Raw genomic sequence first — 24,201 nt, 5'->3', positions numbered from 1 at the left:
TTATTCGGTTACTAATTCAAAGCTTTGCTTAAATATTAATTCTATCACAGCTTCTCTGCTGCTTAATTAATAAGTGTACTAAAGACAAGAAACATGCTGAAAATACACTGACTAATGCATCTTCAAGTCATTAAGAGGCGGTCTGGATACTCTCTGGTCTCTGCTTACCTCTCACAGCATACAAGAATGAATAGTGAGTCAACTGCCTGTATAGCTATCCTTATCTCAACCAGCAAAAACCCTTGTTCCTTCCTATTATTGCTTATACTCTCTCTACAACAAAATTAGAAATAAGGGCAAAATAGTTTCTGCTGGGTGTTGAGGTGGGGGAGAGGGAGGGGGCGGAGTGGGTGGTAAGGGAGGGGGTGGGGGCAGGGGGGAGAAATGAACCAAGCCTTGTATGCACATATGAATAATAAAAGAAAAAAAAAAGAATGAATAGTCCTGCAGAGAAGGAAAGTATTGTCCTCTTCCTTTGTTTGCTTCTTTCTAGATAAGCTACTAGAATTTTCCAAATCTGAGAATTGTGTGGATTCTGAGAACTCTCCACCAAAAAGGAAGCACAATAAAGGAACAGAGCCTAATCCCTACTGTGTCACCACAGCTTGTCAAATGTTGTTGCAAGTACTCAAATAAGACCGCCTTGTTGGAGGAATCCAGAGAGGAAAGTGATGTCAGTTACCAGATGGCAATAGTGGCAGACACAACACACTGTTTATAAGGATTGCTGAACACAGAGGGAGCAAGTATGTATCTTTTCCCAAAGGGCACATAGAATTTTAAGGTATGTGCAATGTAGTTTAAAGCTACTGTTTCTCAGAGAGCAGTGTTTACATATGCAGGGTTATCACATTGGAATTGTGCTACAAAATATTAATAAATAAGTTCATAACTCTCTATGAGCTTAAGGAAAATTGTTGACTAAGGTTTTTATGATGTGGAAAAGATCTCTTTAAAGTTTTAGGACTTTGCCTCTTTGGTTTCAACTGTATGAAAAATGATACACAATTTAGGAACATGTGAAAGCAAATTTTAAACCCAGCATGTATTTACAATCATGGCTATAACTTCTGCACTTGATTTTAAGAAAATTGCATGCCTCTTATTATCACCCTCATAAAGCCCAGTGGGAAACTCTCTTGCCTTTTGCCAGTGAGAAGGTCAGCTCCCCAGTTTCTGGCAAGGGTCTCTGTGTAGAGTTTCAGCCTGCTCCTCCATCTGTCTAGTGCTCCCTGGTAGGCAGTGACAGCTCTAGAATACACACAAGGAGGGGCCCTGGGTACACTGTGGTCTAGAGGGGAGTTTAGAGGAGCTGCCTCTAAGCTGTAGTATAAAATAAACATGGTTTTTACTAGATTGTATATTTATTTGGATTTAGAGTAGTGGTGCTGAGTAAATCAATCAAACTTTATCTTTGCCAGTGTTCCAGTGAGACTTTTCTTATGTTCCTATCACAATCCAGGAAAATGTAAAGATACCAATTGGCTTTGAGGTCAGCTTTGAATAACATAGCAAGAATCTGGGCTCTCCTGATTTGGTCACATCTTATCAGACTGGTTGATCACTATTGCCTAAAACTATTTCCTCTCTGCTCTCCACACACATTCTTGTCTTATACACATGATAAGTTTTATTTTATTATTTTTTTTTTTTTTTGGTGGTACTGTGGTCCAAACTCAGGGCCTCAGGGCCTCATGTTTACTAAGCAGGTGCTCTATTACTTGACCTACTCCTTTCATGCAAATGATGTACAGAGAAAGAAAGTACAAATTTTGACATCATAGACTGAACTTAAATCTTTCTATTTATACTTCAAGTAGCCACAGGCAATTCACTCTCTGTGATCTCATTTTCTACCTATAGAACAGAGATAATCGTGCCTGTCTTACAGAGTTATGAGTGTTAAGTGAAGTGATATCATCAAAATATTTGCTAGTTCTTAGCTCATAGTAGGCATCTAAAATACTCATTCTCTTCATTTTCTTTTACTTCATCTTGCCTTCCCATCATTAATGATAAAATCAAGTTTAATTTTGTCAAATAAGTATCTCCTGGATTAATTTAGACAAACTATATATTTAGTAATTCAGTAGACCTTTGAAAATCATGTGTCAGAACATCTGACAAGAAGTGATAGCTCCTTGACTAGTCAAAGAATATTCATTAAAATAAAAGATGGCCTTTCTTCCAAGATGGCAGATTGCTGACAAGCACCACTTTCTCATGTCTCCACAAACCAAAAATAAAACCGGGTTCTTGGCTGCAAGGTTAGGAAACCAAAGGAGGTAACCAGTATAAGGACAGATAATAGCTAGAGAAAATTAAAAATCATGAATGCTAACTAAACCTTTAAAAGCTCAGATCTACCACACAGACCTGTGCCCTCTGAACAAAAAAACTGCATGGAAAGCTAATAAATAGGTCAGCAAGTCTTTTCCAGGCCACTGGACAAGCTGACTGACATCTGTGCCTCACTACTCGGGGCAAAATAGCCAGCATGTAAACAAGTCAGTGGGTACAAACTAGTACATAGACACAAATACATCTGCCTCCCAAGAGAACTTTTGGCAATACAAGCTGGTTAAAGGCCCCTACATGTGACCCTGACCAGTGAGGGAGATGTGAAGCCACATGGTGCCAGGTTCTCTAGCCAAAGGAAGGATACAGAAGCAAGCAGGCTGGCTGGCTAGATCACAGCATCCAGGTCTCTATCCCATGACAAGGAAGGGCATGGAAGTACGCTGGCCACCTGGCTTGAGCTCTTAACCCACCACCCAACCCAGCAGTGTATGCATACACACAAGCGACAGAAGCTATTCACCTCAAACTCTCCAAATGAAACATTAAACTGGAAGTCTATATGGAAAAGGAGGACAAAAGCTGATCAAGGTCAAGACAAAACAGTCATTGGACTCCTCAAGCAGGGAAAATCATGAGTTCTGAGATTAGCGGAGTGCTTTCTGACTCCAGGAGAGTTGTGCTCTGGGACCCCACCACCTACCCCCAACTGCTACCTCCAAGCATGCTTGGAACCACCCAACTGAACACCTATAAATTGCTACCACTCCACAGGACCCGCTCCACCTCACCCCAGCAGTTGTCTGTGGTTCCTCTCAAACTATACCTTGTTAATCCAGGACCCTGAGGGATACATGTGCAAATACAACAGAAGATCTGCAGACAGAAAGCTGAAGACCAGAGACTGGAGAAGAGCATTCGTTGTACTGCCCAGCAGACAAACACTTGTCTCCTCGATAGGAAGAAATACTGACTTTTAAAGCTGTTTAATTTATATAATATATATTCAAAATGGAGTTTTATTCAGTGGTAAAGAAGAATGAAATTATGTTGTTTGCAGTAAAGGGATGGAATAGGAGAACTTAATGTTAAGTGAAGTAAGTTGGGCTCAAAAAATCAAAGGTCACATGCTTTCCTTCAGTTGTGGAAACTAGACCTATAAATTAAATGGGTATGTATAAACAGATATGATTAGAGGGAGAGAGAGAGAGAGATTGTGTTAGTGAGTCTGTCTGCTGAGGGGACTGAGGGGACAATGGAAGGCAGGAGAGGTAAAGAAAATGTTAGAGAGTGAAAAATATTGAAACAACCCATTTATATATGAATATAATATAATGTACTATATGGTAAGCTACTGAAAACTAGGGGAGCATGGTGATACAGAATGAGTAAGTGATGGGGGGAAGGGATTAATTTGATTAAAGCATGACATATATAGGCCTGAAGTACCAAAGTGAACCCCCCTTGGACAATCAATGCACACTTAAGAAAATGAAGGATAGGAGGAAAAATTAGGTCTTTTCTGGGAGTGGTTACCAGTGGGAGGTGGGAGGGCACAAAGAAAGGAGTGTATGTATGACTGATGCATTTTTGTATCCATATATGAAAATAAAAGAATAAAACCTTTTGCAATTGTTTGAATGGGGGGAGGAAGGAAGAGGGAGAACAATGGAGGGTGTAAATCTAATTAAGATATAGTGTAAGCACATACACAAATACACAGTATATCTCCTGTGCAACTATTATATGCTAATAAAATTATTAAAATGTTCAATTTGTTTATATCTTTTATATATTGTCATTTTTTCTCTTTACTTTTTCTTTTCACCATTCCTTTCTCTTGCTTACAAAATATACTACTGGTGATTTATTATACCTCCTTTATTTATTATTCTGTATCTTTCTATTCCTTTGCAACTCCTGATAATAGCATGCTTCTTAAACTATATTCCTACACTCTAGTATTTTGTTTACCTGCTGCAATCACACTTCATGCCCCTTCTCCCCATCTTCCTTCTTCTTTATCTCTTCCTTTACTCCTTTATTTTTACCACTTAATTTTTAACTCCAGTGCAAATAAGTTTTATTTTTCTAACCCTGTGTTGTGCCATATAAGTCTCCTTAATAAATATTGTGATTGGCTGTGTAGATAATGTTGACAATGATATTTACTTCATATAAATATCTGATTTGGTATTGAATTTGTGAATTTATTATTTATTGCTGAGTTGTAGTTCCACATCATGGTGAGAAATGGCACATCAACTCTGCCATTACCCTGTTCTGCTAGAACATAGAAAATAAATCAAGAAGAGGCTTTAGGTAATTAAAACTCCCAACCAATGAATGAACTACAGATGAGTAAATCTCAAAGTAGATGCACACAAAATATGAAAAGGAAGGGAATATGATACCTCAAAAGGTCAACAATCACATAAGAAAGAATGTGATGAACAGTGAAGGGAATGAAATCTCTAAGTTTAAGCTCAATACAATGATGATAAGAAAGATTAATGAGATGAAAGAAGACATGTATAAACTCAACAAAATCAAAGAGAATACAAAGAAACAGCTAAATGTATTCAAAGAGAATACAAACAAACAACTGGATGAACTCAAGGAGGATACAATAAACACCTAAATTAATTAAGGGAGACAATGCAAGATATGAAAGGAGCAATTCAATAGCGATATAGAAATTTTGAAAAAAAAAATCAAAGCTCTGAAAATGAAAAGCTCCTTAAATCAAATAAAAAATTAAGTTGAAAGCCTCTCCAGAAGACTGAATCAAATGAAACAGAATATTGAGGCTCAACAATAAAGTAGATGTAATAGAAAAATAGTATGAAGATAAAGAAAAAATAAAGAAACACTTATGGAATATGCAAGAATTCTGCAACTCTTAAGCCCAAACCTATGAATTATGGGCATTGACAAAAAGGAGAAGAAGTGCAAAATAAAGTCAAAGGAAACATATTCAACAAAAAAAATAGCAGAAAATTTCCCAAATCTTGAGAAAAAGATGCCTACCTAGGTAGAGGAGGCCTTTAGGACTCCAAACAGACAAGACCAATGTAGAAGCCCTCTACAGAATATTACATGTAAAACATTAAGTATAGAGAACAAAGAAAGAATATTGAAAGCTGAAAGGAAGAAGTGCCAAAACAACTACAAAGGCAAATCCATCAGAATAACAGCAGGTTTCTCAACAGAAATTTTAAAAGGAAGGAAGGCATGGAATGATGTATTTTAAGCTCTGAAAGAACATCACTGCCAATCTAAATTACTCTGCCCAGCAAAGCCATCATTCCTAACTGAAAGTGAAATAAAACCTTCCATGGTAAACAAAAACTAATGCAATTTATGACCACTAAACCAGCACTGCAAAAGATACTCAAAGAAATCTTGCACACAGAAGAGAAAAATAAATGTAACCATGAATACATAGGAAAAATAAATTTCACCAGACAAGTAGATAAGCAAATGAAGAGTTAAAAAAAAATCAAGTAATAAAAAAGCAACAAAAGGAACAGAATTACTACATACCTTTTAATATTTATGCAGAATGCTAATGATTTCAATCTTCCACTCAAAAGACATAGAATAGTGAGTTGGATTAAAAAAGCAAGACTCGGCTATTTTTGGTTACATGCAAGATAATTATATCATGGAATTATGACCTTGCCATTGTCTTTGTTATGGAAATCTTCATCACCCCATAATTCTTTCATTCTGCATGACTGCTCAACCAGTATCATGTAGATGATACCAAGGTCAGTCATTAGCTTGAGCTGTAGCTGAGCCCTCAGCTGAATATAGGGAAATACTTTCCCAGGTATCCTCAAGGCATCTTTTCTATTTTCCTGGCACAAAGTATCCAGCTTTATTTTAATGGTACTTACCTCGTTTATAACCACAACTTCCTTTTCCAGAGCTTTCAATGAACTCCTTTTCTGGCCGAACTGCACATTTTTCAAATCATTGCATGCTGATTTTTACTCCCAATTCTCATTGTAAATCTGGGTAAAAGTAGCCAACAAAGCACATACCACAGCCTGAATGCTGTCCTGTCTTAATGTTTCCTATTCCAGATTAATTAGTCTGTCATTTTCCCAGTCTCAGGGCACTGACAAAACGTAGACACATTCTTGCTGGACTATAACATGAATGATCTTTAGTCCAATTTCCATCTGAAACCTCATGAGCACAGTCTATTGTCTGCATTTGTATCATCATTCTGTTCTTCTGAGCTCCCCTGAGAATCACCAGTTAAACTCTGCTTATAGCATTCAAGGTCTTCTCTGGCTCATATCTCCAAACTTTTCCAAATTCTTCCCAGAAACCAGTTCCAAAGGCTTCTGGATTACGTTTTCAGGTAGTCATAGCAACAACCCAATTTACTAGTACCAATTTTCTGTGTTAGATTTTCATCTGTGACAAATACTTGAAAGAAACAATGTAAAAGAAGGAAATCTTTTTTTTTTTTTCAGTAGTTCATGGTTTCAGTCCAGGATCTGCTGGAAGAGAACCTGGAAAAAAGGCACTGAGCAGGAGCAAACTGAGATTGCTGAGCAGAATGTGTAACAAGCGGGTGGGTATGGTCAATCTTATGGAGAGGTGGGTATGTGGTGTACAAATATTTGAGACTGGCTGAGAGAACAGGTGTCAAATCCCTTGTACCTTCAAGGTTGACAGGCTTCTGACATAGAAATACCTGGGCCATGTAGAGAACTACCTAGATACCTGTCATGGGATGGGGGGAGAAGTCCCAGATGAGAATAGAACATTTCAAGTTTGAGCACATTTGCCTGCTGTGCAAACCTCTTCTGTCAGATAAACTGAAAAACTCAAAAGACCGGAGATGAGAGAAAATAAGGGGTGTTTTGTCTTCTTTCATTTCTAAATTGCATTTGATAATCAAAATGTCTGTAGGCAGCAATTTAGCCCTGAGGAAAGTGCCCATTGAAAATCATGTTGAATGGCAGACTCAAATCTCATTACATGAGTAATGGTCTAACAAAGCCTGCCCATTCTTTCCACCCACTTTAGTTTGCACAACGGAAATAGCCCCTTAGCAATATGAGGAGTCTGATAAAAATTGTTTTCCTACAGATACCCTATTGTTCTCTTTCCAAATAAAGCATTGAAGACAGTAGTCGTGATGTTGGAAAATCATTTGGTTTTGGAGTGAAAAAAAGAATTTAAATACTACATTTGGATAATAGTTCCCTTTATAAATACTATTTACATAGGAGTTGCTCAAACTTTTCATCATTAACAGACAATTCTTTCGTGACTAATGAAGGTAAACAGGTCAAATATTTTGGCAGTACTGACAGTACTCATGAGAACTGTCCCGATAAACAGAAAGTGACCTTGCTTTTTTTTTTAATTAAAAAAGAGAGTTGACAGAAAAGAAAAAAGGAAAGGAAAAAGAACAGAATAGGAAAAAAAGAAAAGAGAGAAGAGGAAAAGAAAGGTGAGAAAAGGAAAAGAAAGAAAACTACAGGCCTGGTGGAATGGCTCAAGTGGTAGAGTGTCTGCCTACCACTCTGTAGTCATGATGTTGGAAGCCCTGAGTTCAAGCCTCAGGTAAGGAAATGGGATTTAAAAATCTAAAAACCAAGTCAAAAAGAAACCTACATTTCTGAGTTTGTCCATACTACTACAAAAGTTGGAGTAATTCATGCCCCCTCAGTCAATTATCCACAAAGAAGCCAAACTGATCTCAAAATACAGGACATTGTGTCAGTATCCTACTTCAAACCCTCTAATGGCTTCTCATTACCTTTGAAATCAAATCCAAATTACCTACAATGTCTTGATAGACTGCTATCATTTGGATCCTGAATATTCCATAAAGGTCAGGTATCAGAGGCTTGGTTGCCAGCCTGTGGTACTACTGGGAGATGGTGAATCCTTTAAGGGGTGGGTCTATTGGGAGGAAGGTAGGTCACTGGGAGGCATGTCCTTGAAGAGGACATCAGACTCCAGCCCCTTCCTTTCTCTTTTTGCTTTCTGGCTGCCATGAGGTGAACATTTTTCCTCTACTCCATGCTTTTGTCATGATATACTGCCCCATCACAGGCCCAAAAACAACAGGGTCAAGCAACTATGAACTGAAACCTCTGAAACCATGAGCCAAAATAAACCTTTTCCTTCTTTTAAGTTGTTTATCTCATGTTTTTGTCATGATGACAGAAAGATGGCTAACACATAGATCTTATCTGCTGTGGCTCCTACTTACTTCTTTCAATGGCCCCATCTTTGCTGATTTCCTTTCTGGTCCATAAATAGGGAAATTTCATTTCTAGCCCAGGTGCTTGTCCTTGCTCTTTCCTCTCTGGAAATACCCTGCCTCAGATATTTGCATGGCTGCCTTGGTATTTTTTAATGCTTTACTGAGATATAATTAATATACAAGTAAACAATTTAATAGCTTTTAGTATATTTACAGAATTGTGCAACTATCTCCATAATCCAATTTCATATTATTTTCATCATCTCCAAAGGAAAACTTGTCTCCATAGCAATCACTCCCATTCCCTCCACACCATTCTCCAGCCCTGGACAACTGCTGAGATATTTTCTGTGTCTGAAGATTTGACTATCTTGAACATTTTATATGAATGGGATCATAAAATATATGCTTTTTGTGTCTGTCTTCTTTCACTCAGTAGTCTGATGTTTTTGAAATTTATTTATGTTATAGTAGGGATTAGTATTTTGTTCCTTTTGATTTCTGAATACGCCTTCATATGGACATACCATGTCTTATTTATCCATTCATTGTTTGATGGAGACCTGTGTTATTTCTACTTTTTGGTAATTATGAACAGTATTTCTGTGACTAGTCATGTCAAAGTCCTTGCATGGCCATACATTTTTATTTTCTTGAGTAGACAGGAATAGAATTGGCAGATCAAATGAGAGCTCTATACTCAGTTTTTGAGCAACTGAAAATTATTTTCTAATGTGGCTATAACCATTTTACATTTTCACCAACAACAAAAGGGCATTGAAGTTTCTCTACAACATTTGTTAATATGTGATTGACTTTAATTCATTGTTCTGGTCTATATCCCAATGATAGTGCTGCCTGCCACATTGCAATATAACCCCCAAATTCACTCAGATTGTCTAACTAATTGATTATATAAAACAATTATTATTATTTGAAATGTCATTGTTTTTATATGTTTGTTTACTTGTGTATTGCCTATTTGTACCCTGCCCTGCACCACCAGAATGTAAGCTATGTGAAAGCAAGACTTTATCTATATCGTATTGTGTATTTGAGACCCTACAACAGTGCCTGGCATAGAATAAACACTCGATAACTCTTTACTGAATAAATCAGTCATCCAAATTAGCAAAGCAACATATGTTATGATTATAATTACAATATAGTTATCAAAGCAAAGTTGGGAGAAATCCCTGGAAATTCAGGACAGAGATTGTGCCTTTGCTATAATCTTGGAATTGAATCCTATTAATTTTCTAAACTAGGGCTAATGATTCCTTCCCAATGATTATCTGACACCATAGATTCTTGCCTGATTCTAGTCATGTTACTACAAGAAAAGGGAATTCAACTATGGCCACATGGCGTCCCCATCTTCTGGTACCTGAGATTGTTCCTGTAACCAGCGTCCACCTTGGGCCTCTGTTCCTGTATTCATGGCCATAATGCATATACCTGCACTCGATGCCTTTGCTCATGTCCTTTCTGTCACTATAGCAGGGGTCCTTCCTTTTCTGTTTATTCAATGCAGGGAGTCTATTGCAACCTTGGTGCTCATACCTAGAGTCCTACAACTCACAGTCAAGCCTCTGTCATGCCAATTTCTGCTGTAGCACTCTACATGTGTCCTCTTTCCTGCTAATACTTCTACATTTTGCCATATAGGAAGTTCTACAAGACTAGTTTGTCAGAACTAGTCCAGCTTCTCCTGGGACACTGGACATTTAGTCATACATTTTTTTGACCAATGACTCAGGTAAGGACAAGTTCTTAAGAAAACGCCCCCAGGAAATCAGATTTGCAAGTACAGAATCTATTAATAATGAGGATTGACTAAATATATAAGTCTGTTTCTTGACTCTTTTATATCACAATAATCTATTTGCTTGTTTTTGCAAAACCATGCTGTCTGAATTATTATAGCTTTGTAAAAAGTCCTGAAATCAGGAAGTGTGAATCCCCAGACTGTATTATTTTTTTCTCAAAATTGTTTGGCCTATTCTAGCTTTCCCGTGTAAATTTAAGAATATTATTGTCAATTTCCTCTGAAACTTTGCTGAGATAGTTGAATTGAATCAGTAGGTCAAATTGGGGCATATTGACATCTTGACAATGAATCTTCCAATCCATAAATATGGTATCTCTCACCTTTTATTTAGGTCTTTCTTGGTTTCCACCATCAAATTTTATTTTTTATTTCTTTGGTGGTACTTGGGGTTAAACTCAGGCCCTTGAGCTTGCTAGGCAAGGGCTCTACTACTTGACCACACCTCTAGTCCTTTTTAGCTTTATTTCTGGGATGGGGTCTCCCATATATATGCAGACATGCTTGGACTGTGATCATCCTATTTTTGCTTCTTGTGTATCTTGAAATGACTGGCATAAGCACCCTTCTTACCCCTTCTCTTTGCCTAGCTATTAGTTAAGGTGGTGGTCTTGCTAATGGTTTCCCTTGGGCCGGTCTTGAACCATGATCCTCATGTTCTCCACCTTCCCAGTAGCTGGGATCATAGGTGTGAAACACATACCTGAACTTTATCATTAATTTTTATGATTTTTGGTAAAAAAAAATCTTTCAGATATTTTCTTAAATTTATATATAAGAGTTTTGCTATAATTTACATTGAACTTTAACTTTTTCAACTATTTTCTGTTTGTACGTAGAAATACAGTTTTTATACATTGATCCAGTATTTCACATTCTTGATCAATTCATGGCTCCAGTAGGTCTTTGTAGGTTTTTTGGGATTGTCTATGTAGATAACAATGTCATCTGCAAACAGAAGATTCTATCTCTATACAGTATGTATGCCTGACATTCACTTTTCTTGCTTTTTTGCACTGTGAAGTATGCCCAGTAAAATACTGAATAAGAGTCATGAGAGTGGACATTTCTGCCTTGATTCTGCTCTTAGGGATCAACCATCAAGCCATTAACCATTAATAATGATCTTATTTGTAGATTTTTGAAGAGGTTCTTTATCATTTTTATGAAAGTTCCCTTTAACTCCTACTATGTAAAGATTTTATCATGAAAAGATGTAGAGTTCATCAAATGCTTTTTTGACCTGTTAAAATGATTATATGTGTTTTTCCTTTAATCTATTAATATGATCAATTGTACTAATTTGTCTTCAAATGGTTAACGATCTGTCTTTATCAGGATAAGCCCCACTTTATCATGATTTGCTATTCTTTTTACCTAATGAAAATGTAGTTTAGGACTAATAAGATCTTGGTAAGAAGTTGACATCTAGTCAGAAATGTACTCAAAATTCATTGGAGATTCTTAAGCAAGAAATCAATGTACACAATTTATGTTCTTAAAAGGCCAGTATGGCTTATTGAGTGCCAAGCAGATAAATGAAAGAATGAATTGAATATTACTATAATACCCCCATTGTGAGCATAAATGTCTGGTCAGGCAATGTAGATTGAGTGTTCCAAGATACAGAATAGAAAATGTCCCTTCCAGCCCTATCTCAAGGATACCCTCATGATCTAAAAAGACTCAGTTAATCTCTTTGAAGGGAAAGGTTCCTTCGAGAAGCAGTTCCTGTTGGTTGAGGTCCCATGGTGTTGGCAAGAGTTTATAAAATACCTTTACTTCAAGCCATCTCAGATATGGCAATGTGGGAGGAGTCAGGTTCTGCATCTTAATTCCTGTCATCACAAACAGTTGCATCTTCTTGCTGGGAGAGCAGGCACATGAGTCTCTGTTCCACACCTATGGCAACTGGAACATCATTTTCTATTATGTTCTATTATGTTCTGACAGATAAATGATTAATTAGCACAATCAGCATCTCTCCTTGAAAATGGCCGTGGATCACTGCACCCCCTCCATCATGTAATTGAATCAAGGTGCACACACCTGTTTCCACTTCCTTTAAACAAACACCTGCCCAATAACTAACACAAAGCAATATTAAATCTCAACTTGCCCCATGCATAACTACATCTTTCAACCTGACCTAATCAGTGCTGAAAGCTCGAAAAACATGGATTTCAGAGAAAGCTACTGCCTGAGCCTTACCCATAATAGGAATGTCTGCAGCTCCAGCCCAGCTCTAGCTGGGCTAGCCATGGTTACATTGCAGAGTGATTAGGAGGTGGGCTCTGGGCCAACCATGTCCAGTTGTGTGACATTGCATATTTCACTTAATCCCTGTAAGCCTCTGTTTTCCCATCTTTAAAATGGGGATAATGATAATACTTCAAATGTTAGTTTTGATGTATAAACAATGCATACACAAGGTTTATCACAGTATTTAGCACATGGTAAGCAAGTGTTAATTTTTTCACTCTAATAGACTATCTGAAACAATTATTTTGGTAGATTTCAATTCTGGTTAGGAGTAGTGAATTGATGAGCACTAGTAGCCCTAAACTATGTGAAGCAACTATCTGAGGATTCTGAAAGTGATTAATAGGAGTTTGATGGGAAGAGGAGAATAACATGAAAGAAAAACACCTATAGAAATGAGATCTGCATTTTTTTTCCCTTCTACATTTCTGGTGAGCCTGAAATTTGAAACTATGCAACAGGTGTGACTGAACAAGCTATAAGAAGCAATCATCCAAACAAACAAAAACCCCACCTGTGTTTTGGAAGAAAGCCCCTGAGAAACAGAAACTTTTTGTGTCTTACACAAAAAGTGGTATGTGGGACATACCGCTGCATGTCCCAGCAGTTGTGGCGTTCCCATGCAGTGGTAATGGCTGCAGCAGTGGAGGGAGAGTTGGGTATGACAACCATAACAGCAGACCCAAGCTCTTTGCTTTTGCCACTTTGCCTTGAGGTGGACCCAGATGCAGGAGGTTTATGACAATGCAGTGGAAGATAAAACCATAGTTTTCTAGCCAGAGCCAGGAAAAAAAGTCCATAGGAGTCCACAGGAGCATATAGGTGGAAAGGATTCATAGACAGTAGGCACCTAGAGAAAGGGTTCTTTAAATTTGTGTGTAAAGTCTTGGGCTTATCCCCAAGCCATGTATGCTTGGTATCAATCAGAAGTAACAAAACAAGGTTTTGAAAATTGAACTACAGTGCCGGCAACCACTCAGATCCCAGACTGACCCCTGGATTCTATGTTAACACTATAAGATACATAGTACAGAAAGGCGAGGAAAACTAAGTTGTCTTGAGGACCACAATCTGCAGATGGGTCAGAACTAGAGGCTGAAGCTAACTGGGTCGATTGTCTACTGAAGCAAGCAAGCAAGCAAACAAACATCAACAATCTCCAGAAACTTTTGAATAGAACCCAAAAATTACTCAACATAGGAAAAAGCAGGTAAATCTTAACAAATATCAAGGGAAAACATGACCAACAATTGCGCACTTCAAGATGACCCAGCTATGAGAATTATCAGAAAGCCTTAAAATCACATCTTACAATGATGATCCATGAAGTAAAACTGAATATTCTTGAAAGATAGACATTTTCAGCAAAGTGATAGAAGGTACACCAAAGAACCACATGAAAAATTTAAAACTGTAAATAAAATACCAGAAATAAAAAGTGTTCTTAAGAACTTCAAAACAGAAAGATGAGAAAAAAGTTAATGAGCTTGAAAACAGGCCAATAAAAAGTATCCAATATGCAAAACAGAGAGGAGAAAAAAATTTAATAAAATATGAATAGCACTTATGAGACAATATGACAAGTTCTTATATTAGTAATATTATAGTCCTAGAAGAAAAGGAGAAATAAATTGATGCATAAATATATTTGAAGAAGTAATGGCTGATAATTTCCTAAATTTAGAAAAGATCACGTATTTATAGATGCAAGAAGTTCAGTAAACTTCAAACAGTATAAACTCAAAGAAATTATGCTGTGATCCATTATAATTAGCAAAAGACATCATTTCTGGATGTTAAGACAATGTCTTCCACTTCTTGTTGGCTTTCCACTATCATATAATTAACCCACACACAAAAAAAATGAAGTTTTGTCATTTGTAGGTAAATGGATGGAACTGGAGAACATCATCTTAAGTGAAGTTAGCCAGGCTCAGAAGGCCAAAAGCCACATGTTCTCTCTCATCTGTGGGATACAGACCCAATACAAATACAGTAATATATTATGACAAACAGGTCACACTAAGGGAGGTCACATATGAGTGACAGAGAGTAAAAGAAGGAAGTTAAGAAGGTTGATGTACTCTCCATACAAGAATTAACATAGAATTTTAACATCTGCGTTGAAATCACCATAAGAAGGGGACTAAGGTAGAAAGAAGAAAAATAGAGGAGATATACCAATTCAGATTATAATACATCTATATAATGTATTATATATATACATGGAAATGTCACAAGGAAACTCCCTGTGTAGCTATCTTAAACAAACAAAAATGGGCAGAACAGGTCATGTCTGGGGAGTTGGTACCAGTGGGAAGGGGAGAGGATGTGGGGAAAGGGTGTAGGAGGGTGAATATGGTGCAAATACTGTGTGCACATGTATGTAAATGGAAAAATGAGACATGTTGAAACTATTCCAAGAATAGGGGAAGGGGGGATGAAAGAGAGTGATGGAGGTGCTAAATTCAAGTATGACATATTGTAAGAACTTTTGTAAATGCCACAATGTATCCCCAGCACAATAATTAAAAAAAGAAAGCATTAACAACAAAGTAGCCATTTTTCATCCTTTGTTTTCTAATGTTCTGATTTTTACTTAAAAAATACAACAGAAACAACAATACTCCCAAATCCTTAAGTTATCTTCTAAAGACTATCTCTCCCAATACAGTCTATGATTCTTAAATGAATCAACAGGAGGAGATAGCAGTCAACAACTCTGCAATGTCTTAGCAGTTTCCTCATTATATCCTGGAAGTAATGATATAAAGTGTCCTAGGAAGAAACACCTGATTGACAGTGTTATATAATATGTTATATATATATATATACATATATATATATATATATATATATATTGGCTTATTTGATGCTCAAAAGAGCTACCAGGCTACTGAGCTCATATATGTGATTCAGAATGTGGAGAATTGGTTTAGTCCTATTTGACAATTGCATCCCTCTCTCACTGTACAGAACTTTTATTTGTGACTTTTATTAGCATCATTTTTCTTGAACTTATGTTGACTCTCTTCAATGAAACTTAGTACCTTGCAATCAGGAATTTCATCGGATTTCTTTATATCATCAACAGTATTTCTACATGTTTTGTTTATACTTGGGACATAATCTGCATTTATTGCTTGATTGATTGCTATTCTTGCTGGTTATTTTACCCCAGATACACATTTTCTTATTTAAAAATATATATGTATGTTTGTTGATTGGCTTATGTAATACACTATCCATGAGATGTGAAGTAGGTTTACTGAAAAAAGAAAGAAACCATAACATGAAAAGATCAAGGAATTATAAGAATGGGAAAATAGGGTTGGGAAGAAGATAAAGTTAGAGATAATAATTGTTCAAAGAACTTTGTTCTTCTATACACAGTGACTAAAGAAGGGCTTCAAAAAATTCTCTCATACCCTTAGCCAAACCAAAATAGACAAAGATGTTGAGGAGGGATACAATTTTCACAATAAGTAAATCAATTGTTCCTGCATATGTTAGCTTTTCTTAGCAACAGTTCAAGAAATATTTCCATGATGTGCCTTTTAAAAGGGAATGTTATATGATGTAGCAGAGCATGGCTTTACATAGATATACATTTAAATATGCCTCACCTTGATCATAAAAAACTAGAAATCTTAAAACACTGTTTTATACAAAACACTTTATTTTAATAAGCAATTATAGAAGTGACTATGAACAAATTACTATTATCAGATGTTACAAAATCTTTCAAGAAGAATAAGAATTGGAAGTTCTCTCTGTAATTCTACATGACTTGAATATTTGCTAAAGGCTACACAAAGTATTTTTCTAATATAAATTTTTCAGAAGGCAGTCTTCTCAACTATAAGAAAAGAAATCTAAATTTCAAAAACATCACTATTTAAATAAAGACTTTTCAGAGAAGTAAACATATAAACTATTATATCAGATTAGATGGAGAGTAGAGAATTATTTTCTAAAACAAAATAAAGTGTGCACCAAGTGCCAAATGAATAACCTTGTCCATATCTGGCACCAGCTCTGGAGCCCCCATGGGACACAAGAAGCAGAGGGTTTGGTGGAATGTGGAGCTCTGTGAACAGACAGACTAAGCAGGGAGACTGGGCAGGGATGAATGGTGTTGTCCACCAGGGCAGGAAACCAAACCCTCCAAGCTTGATACACTCATCAAAGTGACATGAAGTCTACAAGATTTAGTGCCTTTTGATAGTTCAATAAAACTATGCCAGTGGGTAATGCAAAATGGAAGGAAATAATTTCATTTTTTTCATAGAAATTGCTAACAAAGCAAGGTTTTTGCAAATGCCTGATGTCTAAAGAAGAATATAGATAATCCAAAGTAGGAACAAATCACTTGAAATATAGATGTATATAAATACCTGGTTTTAGGGAGAGAAAATGCTGAATAACCTACCATATTTCTTTAATATTACAAAGCACACAGCCTGTAAATATGTCCCAATACTTTAAGTTTTAAAAAGGAAAAAGAATATAGATGTCTCATGAATATGACACATTATCATTAGCAAACAAACCATTATTACATATAATAAGAATGGAGAAACAGGTGATGGTATTTCTTTTACTTCCATCTTTTTGGTGACTGAATAAGAAACGAATTGACTGAATGTTAGAGTCCATTACTAGTGTTGGATGACATTAAACTCTCAAAGTACCTGGAAATAAAAGTAAAATTCTCAGTCTGGTTCTTGTCATTCTTGATGTGAAGGGTTCTTTCTTAACTGGGTACAGATTAAGAGGGAAAACTACCCATACCAAACATTCTGATCTGTTAATGTTTTAAAATTGGTATATTAGGCTGAGTTTGGGGTACAGAATGTTCCATGCATGTGTTAGCTTCTATTCACATTCTCCAATTTTCAAGAAAGATATTTTGGCATAATTTTTAATAATGCATAATCCATGCAATTATGGATGCCATTTGTTATTCAAATTACAACTGGAAATTAGATATGCAAACCATCATTCCATATGAAGTTTCTCCTCCACAAAAAGAAATGACTTTTATTCTTTTACCTTTTCACAAATGTCCTGTTTTATTTGATTTGTGTTATACCGTAGAAACTGATTACTTCCTCAACAAAGATACACCAATTACAACAAAGTTCTCATGCCATTAGGAAGTTTTTTGCTTTTGCTTTCTCCGCTTCAGCAATTATTTCTTTTTGAAAAAAAAAAGTAAGCTCCAGCTTTGCAGACAAAAATTTATGTACAAAAGAATATCTGTTAAATAAACAAACTCTAATAGGACACTTTATGGAGAATGTTTTTCTGTGGGCTAAAAAATGAATTCTTTATAGAAATCTACATGGTCTATGTATATTCTGTGGTTTGAAACAACCTTCAAGGTTTCATCTTTTTTTCTCCATGGTTCTTCACTCATGCATAACGAAACAAGGAAAATATGTGACTTGAATTCCAAGTGTTGTTTCTCAAATCAGTCCTCTCTATTTCAAGCTTTTGGCTTTGAATACTGAAATGGAATCTGGAGGGAATAAAATTAATACAGGGAAGGTCCCTGATATTTTGATGAAGAAGAAGCCAAATCGTTCCTTGGCCAATTTCTAAATTTGAAAGTGATCAGGTAATATGACTTTCTTTCTACTCCTTTTTCATTTAAATAAAATGACTACAACCTCAAGATGAAGGTTTTCTGTTATTCATCTTCTGAAAATATCTATTGCAATGATCTTCTCTATTTTCAAAGATGTGGTTCAGATTGTCCTGAGGAGCTCCTGAACACTATCAACATTTAAGAGAAGAAAGTGAACACAGAACTTTGGAATTTGTTGATAGAATAATAGATCCACAATGAATCCTTTAGAGACTGCAAAGGGACTTTTGCCATTACTTTTGGCTGTTGGGCAGGTGGCAGTAGGCCAAGAGTTGCTAAGAGAGTAGGTACAAGAGGATTCCTACGTGGTGAAAACCATGTCATTGTATAAAACCAACTTGGAACCTATCTGCCTGCAAGAGTGAGATATGATTAGCTATACACAGTGGTTTTGAAACTTTTCTGAGCAATTGTGTGATGGAAACAGAAGTAAGGTTATTCTGGTTGAGTTGAGCCCCAGCTCACATAAGCCCCAACGTGTGTAGAGTCACGAGAACAAGCCACTAGTCTAACAAGTCAGAAAATCACACCAACCCAATTCCTTACTAGTTTCCAGATCCTGGATAATGTTAGTGATTTTGAACCCACATATGTGTGCACACCCACATGAATTCCTACCTTGCAGGGTTATTGTGAAGGTAAGTAATCAGGCGTATAAATCGCTTAACTCAGTACCTTGCCTGTAGGCCGATACTCAATCAATTGCATCTACTGTCCATCCTGCTACTCATAAATAATACTATTTACAGAGCCCTAATCATCTTCTAGGCTTGGCCTAACTGGCACTTTATGCATTACCTCTTTTGACTTATAGACAATGACCTTGAGGCCGAAAGAGTTAGTTTATTCAATATATATAATTAGTAGTGAAATTGGATTTAAGCCCAAGGCCTGAATTTAATGCTGGATCTCAGTTGCTTCTTAATAATAGCAAATTTCAGGACTCAGTGTGCACCTTTGTACATTCTCTCCTCTCTTAGCTCTTCCTCTTATTTGTTCCTCTGGGGCAACAGAAGGAACATATTAGTTACAGTTGGCATTTATTGTGCTAGCCAGTGTTCTTCAGAATAGAACCAACTGGCGATAAGAAATATATTATATCAACCATGAAAGCAAGTGATGGAAATCAGTCTAAGACAAAGGCCTGGGAACTGGGGGAAGAATTTGAAAGCAGCGCTGGCAATCAGTCCATTATGCATCAAAGACAGCAAAAGTTCTCAGTGGGAGGAACAGCCTTTGTACATCCTGGTTCCCCTTTGTGCTCGTTGTTGAGAGTTAGAAAAAGAAACCAGGGAATGCCACCGAATATTTAGAGATCTTTGGGGATTCCACATGCCATTCATTATTGGAAAGCAATGGGTCTCCTTTGCTTCCTCTATCACATATGTAGTCAACTGCCTGATTGTCATAACCATCCATAAACAAATTCCATTTTAAGATCCAAACTTAGTTTGTAGTACAACCTAAAATAGTGCTTCTTCTGTAGTCAGATCATTATTTTTCACTGTCTCTTGAGACTGCTAATTTATGCCTGTCTCACTCAGCAGGCATTTGCCTGGTATGTACCTTCTTGGTGTGTGAGATACTTTGCTCACAGAGAACTTTTCAACAGAAGGCATAATAATTACATCTGGAATTTATTGAGTTCTTGAACTGTACACTCATGGTAATAGCCATTATACTCTAAGCACTTACTATGTGATGGCAGGAGTTAAGCACTGTACCTGATTTACTGCATTTATTCTGTCCAACAACTCTGTATTGTTTTTTTATCCTTATTTTACACAGAAAAAAGCCAGATTAAAGAGAGAACTTGTCCAACATCACAAGTGGTAAAGAAGGGGGACTATACTTTCATCTTGATAGTCTGTCTTAAATACATGTTAGAAGATGCGCCACCTCCCTAAGTAGTTTACAGTTTAGTTGAGAAGATATGACAGATAATGGCAATGCAAGGTAGTAGGTTATAGGTATCCTACTAAGGGTGCAATGTGATATAGAAGTTCCAAAAAATAATGTTCCCTTCAGCCAAAGATCATCAAAGATTACCTAGGGATGGGGTTTGGCCTCTATCAGCAGAGGATTGGTTCCAAGATTCTTGCATGGATGCTCATCCTCTTTATCAAATGGTGTAGTATTACATGAAACCTATACATATCCTCCTGCATACTTTAAATCATCTCTAGATTACTTAATATAATGCAAATGCTGTATAAATACTTGTTATGATGCATTGTTTACAGAATAATGGCAAGAAAAAAGTCTGTACATGTTCAGTACAGAAGCAATTTTTTCTGAATATATTTGATCTGTGACTGGTTGAATCCATGGTTGCAGAACCTATGGATATGGAGATCAACTGTACTTTAAGCAGATTAGCAAAGAGGAACAGGAACTTATGAGGTGGTTTAGGAGAACCATTTAAGACTCATATGAGGGTAGAGTAAGATAAGAGACTGTAAAGTAGATGACTTCTAGATTAGGGAGGGTGGAGCGAGCTTTTCCTGTTCATTCAATAGGTGTTATGGGAAAGAAGCAGAGAGAAACCACAAGCAAGCCCAAAGTCTGGTGGAAAAGTGGAAAAAGGAATTTAAAGGTCTGAACCATATAAAGAATTTAAGAAGCTCAGAAAGGGAAGTAAGTTGATGAGTACTAGTGAAATTATGTCCAGAGCCAGTTTGGGACTGGAAGTTGAGGCATGATGTAGGAGCCAAACGAAGGATGTGGCATAGGGAAATGAGACAATGGGAGATAAGGAGAGGTACATAATAATTCAAGGGCACCAAGGAATTTTGGTGGCAGATTGGTCTGGGGAGTGAGATGCTATTATTTCTAATTTCCTGGGAGATCCTAAAGTATTTCCTGGGTACTCACCCTGGGCCAGGGAGATATGACCTAAGTGGTGCCTGAGGAAGACAAGTTTGGCAAAGGCCAGTGCAGGTCAGATAAAGTGAAATTAGAGGGATGTAGGAGACACCTGTGTTGTGGGCTCACCAGTTAATTGGTTCTGAAGGGACTTCTGGAAACCACACTGTGGCAGAAAACTCAGCAATGACATGGTGACTAATTCTGAGGTAATGGTGAAGGACAGAAAGGAACAAGGTCTAGTAACCGAGTATGGGTAACAAGTAAGTAGAAAATTCTGGAGTGGGATTCCATAGACAGCTAGAGACTGGGGCATAGATGCCTGTGGAGTGCATGTGTATATTGAGGAAGGGAGTACATGGAGAGGAAAAAGAAGAGAATTAAGGAGAGAATGGAGATTTACACATTCTGAGGAACTTCAAGTCAATGGAGGAAACAGTTGATGGTCACAGGGGAAGCAGAGCCCTGCTAAAGTCACGAAGCTTCCAAAGGCAAGGAGGATGAAGAGTAAAAAGAGGCTATGAGTTTGGTCCTAGTAGTGGACAGTTTTAAAAGAAGATCATCTTCTGTTCCTTGCTAGGGAGTGACCTCTGCTTGCCCATCCTCTTGTACAACTTCCCTAAAGGCATCCTTTTCCATGATGTCTTTTCTGACTCCCATTCTTCATCTATTCCCCATGCTGTAGCGACAGCAATTTTGGCCTTTGTGCACACCTTTGTGTATGTTCACTGGGTTGGGAGCCTCTCAGTTCCCACAACTTGACAGTTTTTGCTTCTCACCTGAAGGACAGCAGCGACAGCCTCCTAAACTGGGAGTTCTGCCTCACTGAAGCCCCAGTGGTGACCTCTCCCTAAGGTACCCAGTTGATTTTAAAACTAGATTACATCATATAACTGCCCTTTCTAAAGCTTGCAATGGCTTTCCAACACACTTGGGAGAAAAATATGGGCCTTTAGACCAGGGTGGGTCAGGCTCACTACTCAGACCTCCATGACCTCCACTTCCTCCACCCCCTCAGTCACTGAACTCAACCACATGACCTGTGAACTTTCCATTCTTCCGGCTTTCCCTGTTTTTGCTCCCAGAGTTTCCCATGGCTTCCTCTTCCTCACTATTCAGGTCTTCCAGAAGTAGCTCCACCTTAGCAAGTTCTTTCCCAAGCAGCCCAACTAACACAGAACACTCCCTGCCTGCTGTACCTCTTTCTGCAATATCACACACTGGCTTCTCTACTACACTGCCAGCATTGAAAAATTTGTTTGTTGGTTTTTTTTCTCACTCTTCATCCAACTCTTTTATTTATTTATTTATTTTTTGCAGTACTGGTGCTTGAACTTAGGGCCTACACATTGAGCTACTCCACCATCCCTGTTTTTGTGAACAGTTTTTCAAGATAGGGTCTTGCAAACTATTTGCCCAGGCTGGGTTTGAACCACAATCCTCCTGACTAGCTAGGATTACAGGGGTGAGCCACTGACACCCGGCTTTATCCAACTGTTGATGAGGAGACATTCTGTCTGCCTGTCTCACAGCTGCCCCCAGAACAAGCAGGGTCTCTGGCAAACAGTAGGTGCTTCATTGGCACTCCTGGTTAACCCACTTGGGTCTTGTGGCCAGTCTGCTACCTCAGACCTGGATCTTCTTTCCCTCATCTGTTGTCACGTCCCCAGCCAGACCTTCTTGACCCCTGATCTGAATCAGACTCCCCACACTGTTCTTGTTCATAAAATCTGGTCATTTTCTCCAAACCTGTTTCTTGGTTTTAGCAGGACAGAAACCATGTATTATTTGGCCACTTTCACATACCCCGTGTCAGATATATACTATGTGGTAAATTATACTAATAGTCCATGAGGATCAATATTCTGAGTTCCACAAAGTTTAATGATAGAGTAGAATAGAAAAAAAAATAGCTGATCAAAGAGTTTGTTAGGACACGTAATCTCCTTGCAGACTATTTAGATTTCTTTGCTACAGCTGTTCTGGGCTCTTCCGTTTTGCACAGAGGTCATCAAACCCACCATGGTCTAGAGGACATTTGCATCCTTCTCTCCAGCAGAACAACTTGAAGAAAGGTCTGGACTTGACTCTGCCCAAGCTGGTGACTGGGGAGAGATCCTGGTGCTGGTTGCCGTCATGAGGGAAGGTGGAACAAAGACAGCCATCTGGGTCTCTCCTGAGCAGACAGCCTGTTGGTCACTGTCAGGAGGAAAGACAGACTCAGGGACCATGGCAGGGTGGGTTTGAGCATGTGACTTTTGGCCATTTTTTCCTTCTGTCCAGTCACAGTGTTGCAGATTAATACGATGTTCCTCTGGCTCTCCTGTGAAAAGCTCTAGCTTCTGAGAGGAAAACAAAGACAGAAAAGAGTGGATGACATGTCATATTTATATATAACAGCTACCTTTGGCTTGGGAGAAAGGCATTTATCAGATGCAAATTTTCTAGAAATGGCTCTTTGGGTCAGTAGCAGATTATTGTAGCAATTTAGCTTAGCTTGGTTCAAAAGCTAAGATTCAGCATGCCTGGGATTCTGGTTCTCACTTGGGAAATGGGCAATACCACTTCTTTCTTATTTATGGGCTAGGGGAAAGCTTACAGGGCAGCTAGAGGAACTGAGGTCTAATCCCGAATCACCATCAGTTAGCTCTGAATGAGATAAGCAAACCAAAGTACTTATTTTGTACCTAAAATGTACATGTGGATCATAACCCTAGAATTTGAAATCATTGCACAATGAGGTTTCTCATTTAATGCTCCCCCCATGGTAGGCTGGATAGAGTCAAACCCTGCACCCTATTTTCCCCATACCAATAGGATTCCTTGTCTGATTTGCCGAGCCCGGTCTCCTAACTGAAACTCCAGCTCAGCCACCTGCTGCCGTAGGGCCTCACGTAAAATTTGGAGCTGTTTGGCCTCTTCCCTGCAGGTAAATGACAGAAAAGAAACACATTTAACAATCAGCCTAGGCAGAGTCTTCTGCTGTCATCTCACAGTCTAGGTCTTGTCTTTGAAATTTCTTAAACAAGAATGTCACCTTCATTATTTGATTCA

The 24,201-nt window shown here is 37.7% G+C and overlaps 1 protein-coding gene across 3 annotated transcripts in view; it reads right to left on the bottom strand.

Annotated features, from left to right (window-relative positions):
* Positions 1-16,441: 16,441 nt before the first annotated feature.
* Itprid1 (ITPR interacting domain containing 1) overlaps positions 16,442-24,201 on the bottom strand; it is a 90,360-nt gene continuing 82,600 nt past the window's right edge. For all 3 annotated transcript variants that reach the window (XM_074065256.1, XM_074065255.1, XM_074065257.1), the window contains 2 exons: positions 23,959-24,070; positions 16,442-23,489 (listed from right to left, as the gene is read on the bottom strand). In XM_074065256.1, the coding sequence (XP_073921357.1) occupies positions 23,175-23,489; positions 23,959-24,070 (427 nt within the window). In that variant the 3' untranslated portion in view covers positions 16,442-23,174. The remainder of the gene's footprint in view (positions 23,490-23,958; positions 24,071-24,201) is intronic.

Source organism: Castor canadensis, chromosome 2 (genome assembly GCF_047511655.1).
Source record: "Castor canadensis chromosome 2, mCasCan1.hap1v2, whole genome shotgun sequence".
Taxonomy (NCBI): domain Eukaryota; kingdom Metazoa; phylum Chordata; class Mammalia; order Rodentia; family Castoridae; genus Castor; species Castor canadensis.
Note: the sequence above shows the minus strand (reverse complement) of the source record. Positions and strands in the feature narration are given on the sequence as shown.